The following is a 20,633-nucleotide window of genomic DNA, read 5'->3' on the forward strand; positions in this document are numbered from 1 at the left end:
AGAGGGTCGGCCATTGGCCTGCACACCTCCTGAAAGAAACAAGCCCAAGGCCTTCTGGGTAAAAAGTGGGGAAGAAGAAACAGAAGCTTTAGTTATGTATTATTATTATTATCATTATTATTATTATTATTATTATTGCTGTTGTTGTTTCTTTCATATTTTTTTTAATATTATATTATTTTTGTATTTCTTCTAACGAAACTAACATTTGTTGAATATTCTACAATATTCCCAATATTCCATTTAGAGTTTAAAAAAAATTACATTTATCACTATTATTACTATTATTATTGGCAGAGTAGTGGGCCTATTAGCCTACAATTACAAGATGTGTACATTTTAAAGGCCCCTTCCAGTTAAATGCGTGATAAGGATAATTAGATTACGGGCCTGTCTCTGACATCCACGCAGGCCCACAGTGGTTGACCGTCTGTGGATAAATGTGGAGACAGTTCGGCGTCCTGCCACTTCTCCTCGCAGGCCCCGTGTGTCAGAGCAGCACACTTTGACATCCCTGCGAAAACACCTCATTTATCAAATCCCGAGGCCCCGGCAGCCAGTGACTTAGGAGTGAGAGAGAGGGAGGGAGATGGAGGGGGGGAGGAGAAGAGAAAAGAAAAGAAAAGAAAAAGAAAAAAGAGCAACAGGATTTTGTATTCTCGCACCTCCCTGACAACTGCTCACTGAGACGATGGGATGGGAGACGGTAGCGCGTGGTTTGGTTACTCCCTCTGATAAAAGCACATCTCCTAAAACCTCTCCAGTTACTGGCTGCGCGGCTGTCAGGTGGTGTGCCGGGCTGGATCCACTCTCACAGCTGGGAGCAGGCAGAAGCCATGAGGCTGACTCAGTGTGCCTGCATGCGCAAAAACAATATGTCCCCAAAGATGAATTAATATTTTCTGCGGAAACTTGGAGCTGTAGCCTTCAGATTTATTTCCACATGCACCCACATAGACAGCCAGAGCCACACACTGAAACGCGACCTTTGTTACATCTAAATTTAGACATTCAGAGCAGCAGGAATACTTTCAACAACAGTGGCGACGGTGCTGGAGACGTGGAGTTTCAGCTCTTTTACCATCAACAGCAGCAGTTAATCCTAAGAGCATGCATATATTTATATCAGTAGATATTATGCTCTGATATCCTACACTGACTTGCTCGTCATCCATAAAGTAACTATTCATATTCACAGTGTAGTGCCAGCATCACAGCAGCCTACTGAGCAGCAGCTACAACAGCAGAGCTATTAAATGTAGTAATAATAGTAGAGGTAGTAGTAGTAGTTTTATTAGTCACAGCAGAATCAGTAGTAATAATAGTATAAAAAGCAGTAGTAGTGGGCAAACAATAATAATCATATTTTTGTAGTAGTGGCTTTGGATGTGGTTGCTGTAGAGGCAAAAGTAAAATGCTTGAAGAAGCTGTAGTCATAGAATAAGTAGTGGTAGTAGCTCTAATAATAACAGTAACATCTTTAACAGACACAGTGGTGGTGCTAGTAGAAATACTATAATATAATATCTGATATAACTGGAGTATAATAATAATGGATATTGGCAGTGAGTTTAGCTCTGCAGCTTCAAGTAGGCCTCACACTGTAGTGGAATAGTAACATTAATAATAGTAATAATATGTTCCACAGGCCCAAAGCAGTTCAGTCTGTACTGAAGCCGTCTTGTAGTAGTTTAGTAATATATGCTACTATATATTTTGGCGATATTAGTGGGATATAGCTTAGTTATATTATTATTATTATTATTATTATTATATTAATAGGAAATGTTGGATTCCTGGGATCTCCCTGCATAGTAGCAGTGCTAATATGAGACACAAAAGTCCTCAGCTGTCCCTGCAGCTCATCCTGCTGTGCAGCAGTAGTACCATTAGTAATATTAGTGGTAGTGATGGTCTAAACGGTGGAGTCCTCAGATCCTCCTGCAGCTCAGCTATCTCCCACCCAGACAAAAAGTAAACAGACACAAATACCTGCTGAATGGCTGTGAGTGTGATGAACTATTGGTTCACCTCTGTGAGGAGAGGCGCACATGAGTGAATGATTCAATTGACACCTCGCCACTTTTGATCACCCCACTCACTCACAATGCGTATTGAGGCTGAGCGAATCATCGCGGTTCAAAGTGAGGCTCCTCACGGCGGCAGCAGGGGCGTGCTGGGAGTTTGCGCTCCTACACAGCTGAAGCCATTCAAATCCTGAACGGAGGCGTCTGACTTAAATAAACTAATTAGGAGGGGATTTATTGATCACTGCGGTGAGTACAGAGAATAAACAAGGAGGAAGACATCGAGCCTTGAATCGAGGCTTTTCAAAGGCGCGGAAATGTGAAAATAAGAAATGTGCTTTTTTCACATTAGCCTCTGAAGAACTGTATTGTATTAGTTTATTCATATTATTAAACCACTCCACACAATAATCCACTGTAGAATTAGTAATTGTGATTTTAGTCAGCAGTTATCAATCAAAAATCATCTTAATTCATTGATCTAATATGGATGTAATAATCAGCCAGTGGTGGAAGAAGTATTCAGGTGTTTTATGACAGGTAATAATTTAACTTTCAAAATCTGGCATAAACAAAAAGAGGTATTTTCAGCAAAATGTCCTTAAAGTATAAGAAGTATTTCCTATGCAGGTAAACGGGGCCTGTGGCTGGTTTATTACTGTATGTCATGTTATGGTGCAGTCATGTGGAAGCTGTAGTTCACTTGTGTATTATTTCAAAAGCTGAAGCTAATTTTAACTACATTTTATGCTGTTGGGAGGTTTCGTTGTGTGATTATTTGTTATATTTTAACCGACCAAATGTTTTCATGTAAAATCATAACGGGGAGTGTAACAAGCCCGCAGCTGTCAGATGAATACAGAGCAGCAAATAGTGCAGAATCTCCCTCATTAAAAGTGAGTGAAGCCCTCAAGTAGAGCAAAAGTTTCTGAAAATCGTTCATAAATGCACCACTGGAGTAAATGTAATTAGTTTACATTCCAGCACTGTAATCAGCAAAAATGGTTTGAATAAATGTCAGTAACTAATTAATGTTGTAAAGCAAAACAGCAGCGTTACAATACTGAAAAAATACACAATAGAAATAAAATACGCTCATTATTATTATTATTATTATTATTATTATTATTATTAGCCTGTTTAGGTGTTAGTTATTGATCAGCAGCTGCATTTGATAAAATTAAAAAGCAGAACTGATAGGAAGGGATGGAGCTCCATCTCTGCCAACAAGCACAACTGTAGAAAACAGTGAAACGTGATTGCATTAGCAAATTATAATAACTTTTATACTTTTCTCCCTCTCTCTCCTCTCTCTCTCTCTCTCTCTCTCTCTCTCTCTCTCTCTCCTTCTCTCTGTGTCTCTCCCTCTTTCTGTTTCTCCGTGTGATTGATTGGAGGAGTTCATAGGCTGGCACCCCCACCGTGTTTCCAGCCGCTCACACTCCACATGATTGGTCCGCCTCCCGCAGCCGCAGCCACCAGAAGCGCCTCCTCTCATAAACCTCCTCAGACGCCACTAACGTTTCCCAGTACTTCCAGGAGAAGCAGCGGCTCACTGTTAAGGACTTTGCTTGCGACCTATGGCACCAAACTAGCAGGTAAGTGGCGGAAAGCGTCTCCTTTTTTCCCCCCTCGATAGTCTTGCCTTGCCTTTATTCCTCCTGCCACACAGCTGGGTTAAACATCTGGCGGTGGAGTGGCGGCGACCGACACCATCATTTCAGGGGTATTGTTTTATCGCTCCAGCCTGCCTCTCCGCCCTTATCTGTTTTTGGTCTTATCAAGCGGTTATCTCTTTTGCTGTGAAGACATATTGCGTTTTGTTTCCTATCTGTTATGTGTGTGTGTGTTTGCGTGTGTGTGTGTATGAGTGTGTGTGTGTGTGTGTGTGTGTGTGTGGAGGGGAGGACAGAGATTTGACATGGACGGATCCAGTGCTTCTTAAGAGCGCATGATGGGAGTATGGCAGTCACTGTGGACTGGATGTGTTACATATGATGCACACCAGCCTGCCGTGTTATCAACAGGCAGAGTGGTTGGTCTTATTGTGGAAAGTGTAGGCTGCTCCTTTAAAGATGAGAACAAGCTCAAACCAGAGGTGGATTTTGCGTTTTTCTTGTTCTTCTAGCGACTTGATGCGTTTGTGTCCAGATGTTTATGGGACAAAATTTTTAAACTCACTCACTTGAAGCGTTTTTTGTTGTTGTTTTTCCTGTTATTCTAACAAAACTCTTTTTTCGTTACAGGGTGAACTACTCCCTGACGATTTTTGCTAACCCTTACGGTGTATGGAAAGTGCTCCTGGATGGACCTGGGCGATAACAGCTGGTCCATGGTCAAGCAAGAAGTATCCAGCAGCCCAGGGTCACCGGCTGAGCACACCTACCTGCCCGGTGACAGCAGGAGGGACGGCCCCGCCTCGGATGAGCTGAGGACTCCTCCGAGCGAGCTTGACGCACTGGGGCACCGCCGCTCCGACGGCAGATCTCTACACTCCTACGTTCACTTCGGACACCATAACAACACCCTGACCACCGCCGAGGACATCCCGCTGTTTACGGATTTAGACCAGGGCAGCAAACTCGTCCTCTCCAGCGGAGCGCACAAGGCGAGCTTGCTGGTGGACCCGAGCGACATGTACCAAACACTGGCCATCGCCGCAGCCCAGAGCCAGACTGGATATGATTCCTCCTCTGGTGGTTATATGCACTCCAACCCCAACTCCCCCGTGTACGTCCCCAGCTCCCGGGTGGGCCCCATGATACCCAGCCTCTCTTATCTGCAGGCCAGCGGCTCTGCGCAGCCCAGCCACGCCGTCTCCAGCCACTCGGTCTGGTCTCAGCCCGCCCCGGAGAGCCCCTCATACAGCACCGGGAGCCCGCACGCCTCCAGTCGGTTCCACTACCCTCCAAGCCCTCCCATGAACAACGGGACGCCCAGGGACACCGGCTACGCTAACACACTGAATGTGAGCAGCAGAGACCAGTACGGCCTCTCTCGGCCCCTCAGTGGGACCTACGCGAGTCCATACTCCCCCTATGTTGGACCACAGCTGTCCCAGCTGCCGTCACCCTGGACCGGGGGACCTTTTGATAACACCATGCTGCACACCTTGCAGAGCAGAGGCGCGCCCTTGATTCGAGGACCAAACGGAGGTAAGAAAACACACAAGGTAGAGAGGAATACATGACGGTGTAATCACTCTCACAGTCTGAGATGTAAGAGGAACGATTATATGCTTTTAATCAGACACGCAACTGCTGAGCTGGCCCTGAAATCCAATGCGCTTTTGTAACAGAACCTGATCTCCCTGTCGAGGCCAGAGCTCAAAATATCAAAACGGAATAGCCTACCCAAACTCTGTTTAACAAAGTAGCAAATATGTTCTTCTTATGTTTCAAATCAGGCAGGATTTGGTCTGAAAAAAAGAAAAAAAGAAATGAGGCCTATTAACGTGCACAGGCCTATAACTGACTAAAATATGTGTAACCATACAATACACAGGAAAACAGTTTACCTTGGCTACATTGGAAGTGCATCAAGTATATAACTCATCATTTTAATATAATTGGACCACATTTATTCTTTAAATATCCAAATTCTTACTACATCTGTGGATCTGATTTACATCAGGGGAGGGGGAGAGAAACACGGTCCCTGCTGACTGCATCGACCTGTGGAAGGGGTTTTCAAGTTTAAAAGCTGCGCGTTATGCTGATTTATGTCTTTCTTTTCAGTTTCAGATATTCTCGACGACATGGGGGAGAGCAGAGAGTGCGTCAACTGCGGCTCCATCTCCACGCCGCTGTGGAGGCGCGACGGCACGGGCCACTTTCTCTGCAACGCCTGCGGCCTTTACAGCAAAATGAATGGGCTGAGCCGGCCATTAATTAAACCACAGAAACGGACGGTGAGCAGGGGACCACTTAACCGCTCAATTTCCTGCCTAATTGTCTCAAACAAATGGCTGGAGGTCATCATCGACGGTGTTCATAGCGTTTCATGCAGAAAAGAGACATTTATGCAATATTTCAAGCTTTAGTTCTTTAAATAATATCTTTCTCATTGGACATCATATAAAATGGGCCGATATGTATTCTTAAAATACACCAACACACCTACATTTGACAATTTTAGCTGATTGTTGGGGTTTTTTTTATGTGCAAATTGATGACATCATTTATCACATTACCCAATAATATCAATTTATCTGCCAGCAATAATTTGGTCGCTAAGAGGACTATTAAAACATTTACAGTACTTTGGTTTTAACAGAATAAAGGCGCTGATTTATTTGAATTAAATCTACCAACACATGGAGATATTTGGCACTTAATCTGTCGCCTCTATTCACTGCTTCATTTGGGTAATTTAATTTTAAAAGGTAACACAAAGGGCAGATCTCTTCCTGGTGCCATTATGCGCATTACGCACAGTTTTCACAAGGAAACTTACCCTGAAAATGAACATCCTGTAAAAAAAAAAGAAAAAAAAAAGTTTGCGTAAATGGCAGATAAATTGAGCTCATAATAGGACCCGTATTATCGTTAGGAAATAGGGTGTGAATGGCCGAAATGTAATTGAATTAGCGGAGTGTGGCTTTCACTGAAAACATTTTCTTTAACTCCAGGTGACAAAAACTCCAAGTCTTGACATATTTGCTTTTATCTCCTCCTCCTGTGAAATGCTCCAGTTCTGCATTGATCCTAATTAATTCAGTGTTGTCGTTTTTATCACCAGTCCACGTCCAGGAGAATCGGCCTGTCCTGCGCCAACTGTCAAACCAGCACGACCACTTTGTGGCGCAGAAACGCGGAGGGAGAGCCGGTGTGTAACGCATGCGGGCTCTACACAAAACTACACGGGGTGAGTGGAGAATTTATCTTACGCTTACCTCGGATTTAACACGCACTTTGGCTAATCAACACACCACAAATCAAAATAATAAATCGCTCTCCACAAATGATCTGAAATCTGCAGGTACCTCGGCCTCTCGCCATGAAGAAAGAGGGAATTCAGACAAGAAAAAGAAAACCGAAAACTTTGAATAAAACGAAAGGATCTTCTGGTGAGTCGGTGATAACTGTTGCTCAAACACCTGTAGATAATTATCATCAACATATTGTTTTACATAACGTGACCTCAACAATGTATTTTATATATTTCCAGGAAATAACAACTCAGTCTCTATGACTCCCACATCTACATCTTCCTCTAATTCTGAAGACTGCTCGAAAACCAGCTCTCCTTCTGGACAGGTGTCAGGGGTAAGACATAAATTATTCTTGTTCATTCTAATTAAAACGTCTGCTGCTCCATTTGAACTCATCAAACACGTCACAATTGGACTTATCTGCACAGTAGTGTGTTTTTAATAAAAACCTGAGGTAAATTTATAGATATTCATACATTTAAAATTCAATCCTTACAGTCATTTTGATTGTCAGACTTTGTCCTTGATGGATCCTTTGGCCTGAATAGATTGTAATGAACAAACTGAAAGCATCGGAGCATTTGTTAAAGGAGGCTTTTTGCTAAAAAGGTCACATGCACATGCTCTGTGGTGATGCATCACTGTGATATTACAGTAAGATGAGCTTTATGTTGCTCAGGATCTGGTGCTTTTTTCTAGTGGCGTAATGCATTTCAGTGTCAAAGGACATGTGAATCACACTCCAAATGAAGACAAATGCTTATTTTCAATACCTGCTTTGAAAATATAATTTGACAATTAATGCATATTCTATATTTGCTCTGATGTTGCAGGTCAGTTCGTCTGTGCTGTCCAGCTCAGCGGAGGGAGCAGGCTCCGGCTCAGCAGTGAAGTACCCGGGACAGGACGGGCTGTACACCAGCGTGGGCCTGTCCCAGCCGTCAGATGTAGCTTCAGTGAGGGGTGAACCCTGGTGCCCCATGGCCTTAGCCTGAACATCTAAATCTCTGGGAGGACAGCAATCCCTGGCCCCTCTGTCTGGATGCTACATAGTGTGGAAGTATTCAGGGGCGATGTTTGTTTCCTTCCTCGCAGCTGATGCAAGAAGAGTCGGACAGGGAGAAAAGAAGGGCGAGATGACCTTCAAGTCACACTGAGAGCTTGAACCGAGCGTGGAATAGCTGGGATTGGTTTCCAGATTGGTGTGGGGAGCTTGTTGCCTTATAAGAAAACAAAAGGGAATCACCAGGCCAGATGATCAATCACGTGGCCTGCTTTGGATGGTTTCTGGACCTGCCATGCACTCTATATCTCTCCCCTCCATGGCACAGAACCAGATCTTGTTTCTTAAAATAAAGCCATCATGTACATAACGGATTTCCTCTCTGAAGAAAAAGCTGTTGATTGGATACCACTGCTTCGTAAAGCGCTGTATTTTATAAGGACATTTAGATTTTTTTTTTTTTTTTTTTTCTTTCCACAACTGGAATCATGCCACAAGTGCCAAAACAACTTTTATGAATCAAAAGAGAAAAATATTTATAAATCTTCCATTGTTGAAAACATGGCTATGATTGTTAATAAAGATATCAATATAGAGTAGAAGTTAAAACATTCTGATGTCTTCTTTTCTAATTTTTTTTTCCTTTTACAAGTGTTTTTTTTTGTAGAACAGTAGTGTTGAATCTGCACGTTTTCCACTGAAAGCTCTTACTGTATTTGACTGAAACTAGTTTGGTTTAAACAGGGTATAAAAGACTATGTCATCTAGTGGTATTGTTTAATTATTTACTGAAAAAAAAATGTAAATAATCAACTCCTTCCGACTAATTTTTGATATAGATATATTGACATTGTCAGCTATTGGGTAGCATTAAGGTACTATTCTCAAAGCGGAGCTACAAAATAATCTTCCATGTAATGCAGTTGATGGCTTGTTTGAACAAAGCACACCCAGAAATAGCAGTGGGCCCACTGACTGTTGGCTGCACTACCTGACTCACTATAAACTATGTACCTCGCGCAATGCAAGCATGCATCATTTTTATACCAAAATTAGACCGAAGTGGAGAGTGAGGTAATCTCTGAACAAATTCGTGTTAGTTTGATGGTTTTGACTAATCCCAGTGAGGATTAAAGGCGGTGTAATGACCCAATAGCTTGACATAATGAGGTATTAAGCTATAATGACAGTTGAAAATGGAAAATAAAAGAAGCAAACAATTTCCATGCAATATTTTCATCAAAATGCAAACTCACTGTGGTGAAAGATTCTGGATTCGTAGCTGCATGTCTGCCGTGCAAAATCAAAATGTGAGAGGTTATGTTTGATTTATCACAGTTTGACTCCATGTTGTCCAGCGGTGAGGTGGGTGGAGTCTCAAAAAGCCTTTTTTCAGGCCATAAAACAATCATGGAGGTTTGAAACTGAAGGCAGTCTGATGAGTTACACATGAAACTTGGCGTTAAGACGGTAATTTCTCATTTTTATTTTGTCTTTCGCAACTTGCTTCATCCATAAAGGGCATGTCATTCATTCTTCTGGACTTATTTATTTTTGTTTATTTCAGCATCAGTTTTTTTTGTTGTTGTTTTATTTTTTTATAAGAAATTATTTAAATTCCGTCCAATAAATTGTTTTGGTGATGCAAATGAATTTATAGTTCCCCTGTGTTTTAAAGAAAAAGAATCAGTATTTTGAAGTTGTGGAAAGAACCATGCTCTTGCATAATATTAATATTATTCAGGCATACCTTAGTGAGGCAATCACAGCCGTGCTTTGACTCCCCATTTCTCCCTGGCTGACCAAAAAATGAATTGCTTTATTTTCTCAGATGTTTTCGTGATTGGGAGGGAAGCACATGAAGAAAATAAATCAAAACCAGCTAATGCAAGGCAAAGATTTCCTGTGAAAAAAAAACGCAATTTGTGCTTCAGAAATTCAGATATTCCCTTTAAATACTTCAACAATTGCATCTCAAATCAGACATTGCAGATTTTGACTTCCAGCTTTCTCTGAGCGGTTTGCTTCCTCACTCTGCTTATGTTTCATTAAAGCTAGTCTTCCTGACAGCTTTTTTACTCAAGAGTTTTTCTTCTCTACCAGCCCCTGAAGGCTCAAAAGCACAATCCACTTTCCTGTGTCCCCTTGAACCAGCAGCTCAAAGTACCTGTCACAATGTTTACTGTACTTAAGCGAATATGGCCTGTGAGTAATACCACATGAAAAGATTTTAGAGATGGTGAAGATTTATGTCTGGGCTTAGCGTTATCTGTCTGCTCTTTGACATATTGATTTAGCTGAGTTTATTGAGTGTGGAGGAATGTGCTACACTGCACAATGGCCACATCCACAGTTTGGAGATGAGCATTGTAACTGCACTTATTTGTCTTTCTTTTGCAAAAGACCAAACTTTTTGTCTTTTTTTCATTAGAACGATGCAGCCACTGACATTTTTGGGGCCAAAAGTCATCCAGGGTAGTTATTTTTTTCCAGTATTAGTGTTACTTGCGTTGAGTTTGGGTGCAAATTTATATGGAAACAGTGCGTGTTAATTTGTGATTGCGTGTTCATGCTTGTTCATTTGCTTCAGGGTATTATATAAAACACAGGGACCACCAGGAATTAAGTCCTTGAGCTTCCACGTGGTTAAATTACAAAACTACCTTGAGATATGTAAATGCAAACTAGTGTTGTACTCAAAACACCAGCAAATGTTTAAAGGTTTCTGAATTTATGAGGTGGTCCTACCTTGGCACTGTCTGACTGGTATCCATGGTGCTGCAAGGGAGGAAATATAAACACAACAGCGCAGAAATCCTCCCTGCGCTCTCATCTGGATGGATGTTCGCAGAGCTTGGGGTCACATCAGTAACCACGTTCACACAAAGTGATGCAAACTGCAAGCTTACAGTTATTATCTGTGAAGTGATGGAAAGAAATTGCGAATGTTGTTTGTCACAGAGTTGCAGCTTTGGAACACAAGTGGGGGTGATGTGCATATGAGCTGAAAATAGGGGAAAAGAGAGATTCTGGCTTCTGGCTCTGACAGACAAAGAGGGAGAATAGAGAGGTCTTGATGGCTGCGCAGGGTTGAAAGTCCTCCCAAAGTAAACAGCGCAGGCTAACCCAGCAGCAACAGCAGCAGACTACAGGCCCCAGGGCTGCTTGGCCATGGGGCAGCCGCACAGTATGGCCCACTGGCTCCCTCAGGAGATGCCCGTTGATCTTTCCATGTTGCCTTTCAAAGGAGAGCACTGCTGGCCCTGCCTCCGGAAGAGATGGGATCTCTGACTCAGCCCTTTTGGGTTTCCTCGACAGACACGGCGGCACATTCTGGGAAAAAAAAACACTTAAAAACATGATAGCAGTCCTGTTTGTGGAGTCTTTATAGATTTGGAGCGACATGAAAAGATCACTAATGGAAAGAGCGTTTGTGTATATAAACCTTTTATTGTTCTGGACTATTACTCTGTGATTTATTCGACTTGTCAGATTCATAGAAAGCCAAACTGTGTTTTCAGGGCTTTGTCCATTTAGTAAACATATCAAGGACTGTACAGGAAAGAATAAAGACACCTCCTCCACCTTAGTCATAAACTCTTACAGTCACACAGGAAGTTTGTTACACACGGGCAAAGTTCAGTACAAAATAATATGTACTGATGAGAAACACAATTCCACTCTCTCTAATAATAAAACAGCAGTAAGGACACTTAAAGAACTGAATGACAGTGAAATGTTTTGGCTCCACACAGTGTGACGAGATTACATCATGTCACTATGTATAGACAGTGTTACTTATTACACAAACAGTGGGAGTGTGTTCACGGAAGGTTGGGTGTAGGAATGAATGACACTTCAAGTGGAGAAGAGTGAAAATCACGGGGTGGGACACATATTTGGCCTGGCTCTTGAGTGTGTGTGTGTGTGTGTGTGTGTGCGCGTGCGTGCATTATAAGGAATGCCAGGAAGTTGGAAGTTGACAGGAATGGGACCTAATGAGAGGAGATATGATTGAAGACTGAAAGTGGAGAGAAAGACAGAAGGAAAGAGCTTTGTTATGATAAAAAAGGAAAAAGTTCCTGGACAACCTACAACCCTTTGACCTGAAAAAGAATCACAAGCTACGGCTGAAAACAAGGCTATCATATACCACATTACTGCCAAGCAATTATATATTTAAACTCTCAGTTATGTTCAAAATGAAAGAAATGTTTTGAGGTGACAGTTCATTATTCAAAAATGTCATAAGCTCAAGTGATTTGCATAAAATTAAATTGATATAATAATGGACATGTATATACATTTATCAATTATTCAACTTTTCCTTTTCTGATAATGACTCTGACTCATCAGCTCAGTGTATCGGCCAATACAGAGTGATTCAGAGGGAGTCTGAATTCTAATACCAGCCCTATGTACAACTCATTGAAGTCACTTTTATATAGATCAAACCAGCTCAGAATTGGTGTCAAAAATAATCCAGCACATCTGTTCAGCACCGTATTCCCTTTAATATCCCTGTAATAATTAATAAGATCTATTAGGCTGTGAAAACAGGATTTTTATATGATTTTTGAATCAATGTGATGCAGTTAATTGATATTTCAAGTATTTCATTTACTGAATTAGCTACACACATACATTCCTGTCTGAGTTGTTTTCATTTACTTATTGCCATTCAAAATGAGATATACTGTGAGAGAGGATGTTTAAATTGCTAATATATTGCTGAAGACTTCATTGCATCCAGTTCCTTAAGGAAAACATCCCAGTCCCACATTTGATGACAAGGTGAGGAGGTGGTTGAATGTCTAGTTAAAGGCCTTGAGTTTGTGTTTTTAGTGAGAAATTAATTTTGACTGGTTTCCTACTTGAGACATGTGACACCTTCAGACTGATTATAAATCGAGGCCGTTTGGTTGATTCTGTGGCCCACATGTCTGCCCTCCATTCCTCCTCAAACCATTAAGATTAGGTGCTGCAGAGGAATAAAACACACATATAATGGAAAAAAATATTTCCCCACTTGAATATTTTAGCGTCTGGGACTGTAAGCACAGTAAATAAAGCTCTACTCTGATTAGCAAACATTCGAGACAAATAAAACGATGTTGGGATTAAATACCTGGCCTGCCAGTGAAAAAGCTGGTCACGGTTTGTGTTTGTTCAATCTGTTGTTCCTCCTAAAGGTGCAGACTGCTGGGAACTCTCAGTCATGAATAGCATGCCAGACTCGCACTTATGCACACAAACACAAGGTCACTGTAAAGGAGACTTCTAGGCAATTTGATTTTGGGTGGAGGCAAAGCATTTCTGATGAATTATTCCCAGCAAAAGGAACTGAGACTAAAATACACAGCTGTCTGACTCTACTACTTTCAGTTCTATATTCTACTTATATTACAGAAGATAATCAACGGTACGTACATTTGTGTTGTGTTGGGGATATCTCACAGAAAACCAACTATACCCTGACTGATTTTCACAAAACCCAAAGGGATGAAGCCTTGGAATTAATGCTCTGATGGGTACAAGGTAAGGCTGTATTATTAATGGCCAATGTTCCTGCCTGCATTGTGCTTCACAGACATGAGCTTCCCTCTGATTTCCTGCCTGTGTCGTTTAGATTTGTGTAGGTGGCGCTCTTTTCTACATGCATTCACTGAGCTAAAGCTGGTCATGCTAACCACCCAGTTCATTTTCTATTTACTAATAGTTCACAGACATGCCCTCTAAGGCAGCTGTGCTTTGGGCTAAATTCTGATCTCAGCTCATGCTAATGCACTCAGAATGACAGTGCTAACTTGTTTAGCAGGTAATGTTCACCATGTTCTCCATCTCATCAGAACTGAACACAAAGTACAGCTCACACTACTGGAAATGTTTAGGTACTGACTTGATGACATTATTTTGGGGGAAAAGTAAGATCACCACCCACAGACTGTATGTGCTGTATATATACAGTTTATGTAAAGATGGACAGCATGACAGCTTCAAAGGTAAAACCAAAATAGTACATGTCAAATAAATTTTTCCCAAGTTGGCTTCTGTTTAGGTGGTTTTTATTATGCCTATGTGTGTTAAGTTTGGTTTTAATTAGCTGTTTGATCCAGTAAAAAAAAAAAAGGGGGGTGTGATTTAATCGAGCGGGTGTATGGACGGGGTGCAGATGATGCCATGGCTCCAGCATTAATCACTATTGCGCAGACTCCCCTATCCGAGATAGGAGACCCATCGTCCATCTTTATGTACAGTCTATAGGATCGCAAAGTTTTTTCTATTCATCCTGAAGAGAGCATAAATGTGTGCACCACATTTAGTAACAATCCATCCAACCAAAAATGACAACCTCATTGTGGAGCTAAAAGAAAAATCAGGGGATTACCAAAGTCAGTAGGATTCATCCTCGAGGGAACCATGAATCTCTGCAAAAAAACTTTATGGCAATCCAGCCGTGAGCTGCTGAGATATGCTGTGTTGCTGCTGTGTTTATCAGCTGCTGATAGGGAGTTCAGCTGATTTATATGAAAATGTCATAAACTAAGTTAATGTAGATGGCTGCAACATGTGGGTTGAGACATGGGATGTTTATAATGGAAAATGATACATAAAAACAATAATTCATGGATCGACATTACACCAAAAAAGGGATAATATTGTGGCCTTGTCGATACTGCTCCTCTAGGCTCCTTACTCAGCTCTTTAGTAAACTCATCGGTAGAAACGTTTCTTTTCATATGTGCCTTTGCAGGAACGAAGTATGTAAAATATGTCACAAGGTCAGCATAATTTGACCATCAAATCAATAACTATTTCGGGACAACGCATTGCCAATTTTGTCAGGTAACGGTTCCATTCTAATGGAAACATTATTTCATTACAAAGCCCTCTGCCTAAAGGGGTCTGGGCTTTGAAACGCAGCCTTTAAATCATGTAACCGGTGTAAGTATATTCTGCTGTCGCTATCCAAGGCGTATGCTGAGATTCTTGGGGGTTCAATGCAAGGTTACAGCTATCTCTCCTCTCCTACTAGCCCAACAGTCAGCCTTGTGTCCAAGGCGTTTTGAATTAAGCTCAGCGCTCTTGTGTATGGGAACCTGAGCTCGACGCCAAATGCAATACTTCCCGGAGTATTTCTGTCAGAACCGTGGCCTTTAAAAACAAAACACAGTGAAATCACAGCAGGCCCATTTTAATCAATTAAACATATGTCAACAAGCAACATGCTAATCATTGCCTCGACAGGGAGAGTGAATTCTCTGCTGGTGATGTATGATCAGACGTCAATCATGACTGTGGAAGGACTAACAGACAAAACTGAGTTCAGTTATGGTTTTCAGATAGACACCATGTTGATAACATTTTGTGGCATAAATCAGTTCAGTTTCAGTTTGTTATTGCTACTATCTCTAGAGTTGAGGTCTGGTGTGAAACGGTAGAAACAATAAAGTGAGTCAGAGATGGGTGATTTCCATTCTCCGTGATGTATATTGTATGTTCGTGTGTCTGTGTTTGGCTTGGACGAAGTGGTAGCGGGAAACAATGCCTTCCTAACTAGCATGGGTTACTTAGCTAAAAGTCTCCGTGCTTCCAGAGAATCTGTACAGAGTCATAACGTTAGTCATTTGGGTCAACTGAGGGCCAGGAAGTTTGGTGGGATTTTACCAGCTCCTCCTACCCAGAATGCAGCGCAGTGTCTCAGACTTTAGGACTTCAGAACGAGGTATGCTTGTGTAAACACCATTTGGCTCACTGCAGTCTTGAAATGCAATAAATTTACATCTAGAGCTCAAGATAGCAGTGCCGGCACATAGTGAAGACGGAGGATAAATTGCAGGATGCAGCAGCTTGACAGAAGAGTCCAGTGAGGCTCCTCTCTTGCCTGCTGATTGGGCGTCTCTCCACTGAGACCTCTTATGAAAACTCCTGATAACCAAATGAGCATCTAAAATAAATAACAGGCTGACGCATGGCAGGCTCCCAAACAGAAGATACAGCTGCTCATTAAAATCTCACCCGCCATTGTAGTAAAATTCTTCATATTTCTTTAACTATGTTTATTTTTTTTTACAAAAATACTACCTATCCAAAAAAAGACGGGGTTTGGTTTCACATTCCTTTTTGAAATGATTATATAAAGCCAAGGTTTTAAGGGAAACTATCACAGCTTTTGTTTTGTAGTTTTAAGATACGATAACATCACACTTACCGAAGTAGTTGCTGAGATCTCAAATTGTGACATCGCTAAAAAACACAAGGCCGACGACAGTGCATACAGGTTGTAAACAAGCTAGTCAAAACTAGTCAGATTCATTTGCAAAAGATCAATGCCAAGTGGTAAAGTTATAGCCCAAACTGTCCTCAGCTTACCGGAGATGTCACATAACTGATGGGTGTAGCCGTGCTAGCCCTTCCGCTAGTAAACTAGCATGTTAACTGCTGACTTTTACAAGCTATTACAGTGTTATCTTATAGATCATACTTGCTGTGGGTTTGACAATATTATTTTATGTGTTATAATAAACATATTTTATTTGAAACTGATATTTTAATAATGAAGTACAACTACAATAACACTGAGCGATTTCCTAATCATTACCTGGTGTTCTTCCAGCCAGACATTGTTAATAGAGTTGGCAGAAGTCTTTTACAGGGCAACAGACCTAGAAAATGTTGAAAAAACAACTGTAATATGGAAAAGCGTTCGTAAATCTAATGAATTGCAAGTTATCCATGCTTGAAAATTCAAGACACTAATAATAATTTTGGAGGGAGTTTGGTCTGCTGCATGTCTCAAGTTTGTTTCTCTCATAAGTGTTTTCACATTAGAACATCTTTGCATTAATTTCATTTGAATCACTGTGTTTGGTCAAAAATATATAGAGGTAAAATAATGAAGAATCATGGCAGATTGGTCACGTTATGTGTCTCTTCACGGATAAACTTACAATACAAGGACAAAAACTAGCCTACCAATGCCTTTGCATATTATCATCTGTCATTATCAGACATTAGAGGTCCATCGAGAGTCTCTCCAGAGGTTACAGCCTGACTTCCTTGATCAGCGTTGATCTGCAACAATGCAATAATTAACAACATTCACTTTTACTAGTTACTAGTTACTAGTTACTAGTTTACTTGTTTCAGTTTGACTCTAACAACAGTTGTAGCTAATCTGGCAAAACTATAAGCTCCTTTACACCCTGTATGATCGTCTGACTGAGTGTTTGGCCCTTTGAACCTAATTCAACAATAACGCTTCGTTCTAAGATGTCTGCAATTACTTTTCACGCATGGAACTGATGGCTGGAGCAATAAAAATAAAAGCCAAGCTGTAAACTTCCACGGTAGTGTAGATTGTATTAAGTCTTATGTGAACCCAGTGACTGCAGCACAACAACAGAGCTGCTTCCTCATGCTCCCCCTGACCAGGCAGACCCTTTGGCTGAGGCAACCAATTAATTATAGACGTGACTTTAAAACTTCCTGTTTTTCCCTCCTTAATTAAGCCAATCTGCCCTGCTGCACTATAGAGAGGAAATACCTCAAAATAGTTCCCAATTTCAGCACATTCAATTATTTTGTGCCCAGTACAGATTGCATCGTTTGCGTTGATGTTCGGAGCAACAATGTTTGATCACAGGGAAATTGTGTCTGTCATTTCTTCCTGCTTCTCCCCCAAATAATGTGGGAATTGTGAAGAGAGTCGGTGCCCAGCATGGGCACAGCCTGCGCATGGGCACAGCCTGCGCATGGATTAGCAACTACGTGCCCTCAGTCAGGCCCATCCAACATCAATCTCTGCCTGAGATGTTTATTATTACACTCATGCAGTCACTTATTCTGAGGAGAGAGAAGAAAAAAACCTGATTTATGCCTCCACTGTTACCCTTTCCTGTCCTCATTTATGAAAACAAAATTCCAGTGAATTCCTGCAGTATTAACACTTATGAGGTCAAGCTTTCACTTACACTGCACAATTCAACTGGCCGGCTACAGTCCACGCACAGATACTGTGCTTTCTATTTGTAGCTTAACTGTATGGCTTTGCTGTTTCCGCCTAAGCTGAGTGTAGGAGTCTGAACACAAACTTACAAACTGACCTTGACAGCGGACACACTCCTTATCTCTTTTTTTCTCTTCAGTTTCACTAAATCCACAGCCAGTGCTCAAGAGCACCAAGTCAAATTGAATGTTATCATAAATGCAGCAAACGTATTGAACACCTGCCAGCGTTTTTCACTGGTGGCCTTTTCAACTTTGAACTGAAACTCACCTCCAGGCCTCACCCTCTGTGTTTTTCACCGGGAAACAGGAAAAAGGAGGAGAAAGTGAAGACGTACGTGAACGCAAAACAAGGGCTGGAACAATTTAAAAGGGGAAAAGTGTGTGGAGCGTTTTTTGGAAAAAATTTGGAGTTTGACGTAATCTAAGAATAGAGCACAATGGAAAGTGAAATTCTCATATTTGTCATATCAGGTGAACACCATCTATTGTTTTCTGCTGAGGTATCTTTGTGTCAGATCAGTGAGGTGGCAGGTGAATCTAACTTGAGTGTGCCATCTAAAACATTATTAAAGAGTATTACATGCAGTAGCACTCATTTTGTGTTGAATTTTAAGAAAGAAAATGGAACTAATATTACAATTCTTGTAATATTAGTTGTTTTGAGCTTGTTTGAGTTGTTTTTTTTCCAGTACACATAATTTGCAATAAGAGTTGAATCATTTTGAGTGCAACTATATCTATTATTCTATCTAATTCAATCTAAGGTTTACCCCATTTTTTGAACAGTATATCCAAATTATGTTGTTTATTCTATTTATTTTGCATTGGTGTCATATCCAAAAATACAGTATTTGGAGGATAAAGGCCCCTCTATGACACCTTATATTTCTGAAGGCACTGAGGCATGTACAAACTGAAGGTGGGTGACAGAGAAGGTGAATTTTTTTTCTCTTTACAGCATTATTTGGGTGTTGCTGTATGGTGCCGTGTACCGCTACACACGTCCACAACGCACATTCAAGTAAACCCCTTATTAGTTTACATTTTGATTTTGTTGTTTCAAGTGTAAAACTGCTTACAGTTCTCTCCAATGATGGTTCTGAGACATGTTACATGCTAACTACAGGCACACCGACCAAAATCATTCAAATATCTTTCTGAGGTCTGAGGTGTCCGTTGTAACGTAATGCAACATGGACAAAAGATATCGCAGCTGAAACGTGTTGGTCTCACATTGTTCCTCAAGTGGCTGAATTCCTGTCATTCTTTGGAGTCAAAAAAAAAGAAAGAAAGAAAACAAACTTGAAATTTGTTAATTTAAATGGAGAGGAAACACGCCTGCTGGCTTATGACTTATTTGGCAAGTTTAAGAGGATCCTGGCCTTGAAATCAGAATAAGTCAAGTCTTGAATTACAATCATTCCACACCGATTGTCACAATGTATTTCAGCAAGACTGGACACTTCACAGGTCTCAGTCGCAACAGTTGACACCTACACTGAAGAATTCCTTGCATTACCATTGATGCCATGTCATACCATTGATGCTGGTTTGGTGCTTTTACAGTGTCACACAGTTATATTTATCTAACATGACTCTTACAAATTCTGAAGTAATGTATGAGGACGAGTGGAAAGAAAGGGATACTGGATTTGGTAGATTGGCGGCATGACATCATTAAAGAGGAAACCCAAGCAGGCCTACTGGCTGTACTGCTGGAGGCCCCTCAATAAACAGGCTGGTTATCACATCACTAACATTTATTTAACCCTTCTGCAGAAGATGTCCTGTAGAGGGTGCGCAGGGGTGAGAGCTGTTCCCCATTCTCTTTGGCTGACCTGTTACCAACCTTATCTGATATCCTCAACATTCATGACTACCCACGCAAGCCCGTGCAGGTTCAGATTCATGTTCTAGTATATTCATGTATCGTGTAGAGACACACAGTCACTGTTTTCACTCTGCCATTAAGTGTTTCAGACTGCTCTCAAGACATCCCCCTGCTCCCTTGAACTCCACTACTCTCCGTCTCCCACTCCGTCCAGTCCTTCCAAGTTTGGCCGTCTCTCTGGGACAGAGGACTGAAAACATGACTTCAGCAGAGAGAAAGGTTTCAGGGTCAAGAAATGAAAAGATGAGATGGGATGAAAGGATGAAGGAAACACGAATAAACTTGGATACCTTTCGCCCAACTCCATTCCTTTCCGGTTTGCAGTGAGACAGTGCACGCAACTCTCTCCCACACATCTCCACATCCCAGCGCCAGGCCCTGTGTTTTCTTAATTCATTACTTAAAGGAAAGAAATGTAGCCCATACCAAAATAAATATGGCTCTCTTGGATCAGACCATGTGTCATAGTGCGATAGCTCCAAGGAAAAGGCTGTTGTTTTAACCGGAGGAGGATGGAACTCTTTGGCTCTGCAGAGCGTCTGTCACTCTGCTCTCTGTCTCCGTCACACAGCTCAGACCAGCGGCATGCACCCTTATCGCATGATTTAGACCTAAATACATTATTCTAAAGTGGGCAACACTCAGCAGTGAAACCAGATTCACTGGATGTCACCCTGAAGTTAATGACTTGAGACTGAGCTTTTGGTCATTTTTAGATTCTTTACAGAACATTTTAGTGTTGCTAGCAGCTCTCTGTCGGCTGGTTGG

General features: G+C 41.3%; 1 protein-coding gene across 1 annotated transcript; it reads left to right on the top strand.

Moving 5' to 3' along the window:
* Positions 1 to 3,556: 3,556 nt before the first annotated feature.
* Positions 3,557 to 10,045, top strand: gata6 (GATA binding protein 6). The gene is made up of 7 exons (XM_070845395.1): positions 3,557 to 3,625; positions 4,274 to 5,182; positions 5,765 to 5,937; positions 6,768 to 6,893; positions 7,008 to 7,095; positions 7,197 to 7,294; positions 7,794 to 10,045. The coding sequence occupies exons 2-7, from the start codon at positions 4,333 to 4,335 to the stop codon at positions 7,953 to 7,955; spliced, it is 1,497 nt and encodes a 498-aa protein (XP_070701496.1). The 5' UTR covers positions 3,557 to 3,625; positions 4,274 to 4,332; the 3' UTR covers positions 7,956 to 10,045.
* Positions 10,046 to 20,633: the final 10,588 nt, after the last annotated feature.

This window comes from Pempheris klunzingeri, chromosome 15, assembly GCF_042242105.1.
Source record: "Pempheris klunzingeri isolate RE-2024b chromosome 15, fPemKlu1.hap1, whole genome shotgun sequence".
Lineage (NCBI taxonomy): Eukaryota > Metazoa > Chordata > Actinopteri > Acropomatiformes > Pempheridae > Pempheris > Pempheris klunzingeri.

Coding starts and splice junctions, on each gene's coding strand:
- gata6 (XM_070845395.1), top strand. CDS start 4,333: ATGGACCTGGGCGATAACAGCTGGTCCATGGTCAAGCAAGAAGTATCC. Junction 5,183..5,764: donor GATTCGAGGACCAAACGGAG/GTAAGAAAACAC, acceptor CTTTCTTTTCAG/TTTCAGATATTCTCGACGAC. Junction 5,938..6,767: donor TTAAACCACAGAAACGGACG/GTGAGCAGGGGA, acceptor TTTTATCACCAG/TCCACGTCCAGGAGAATCGG.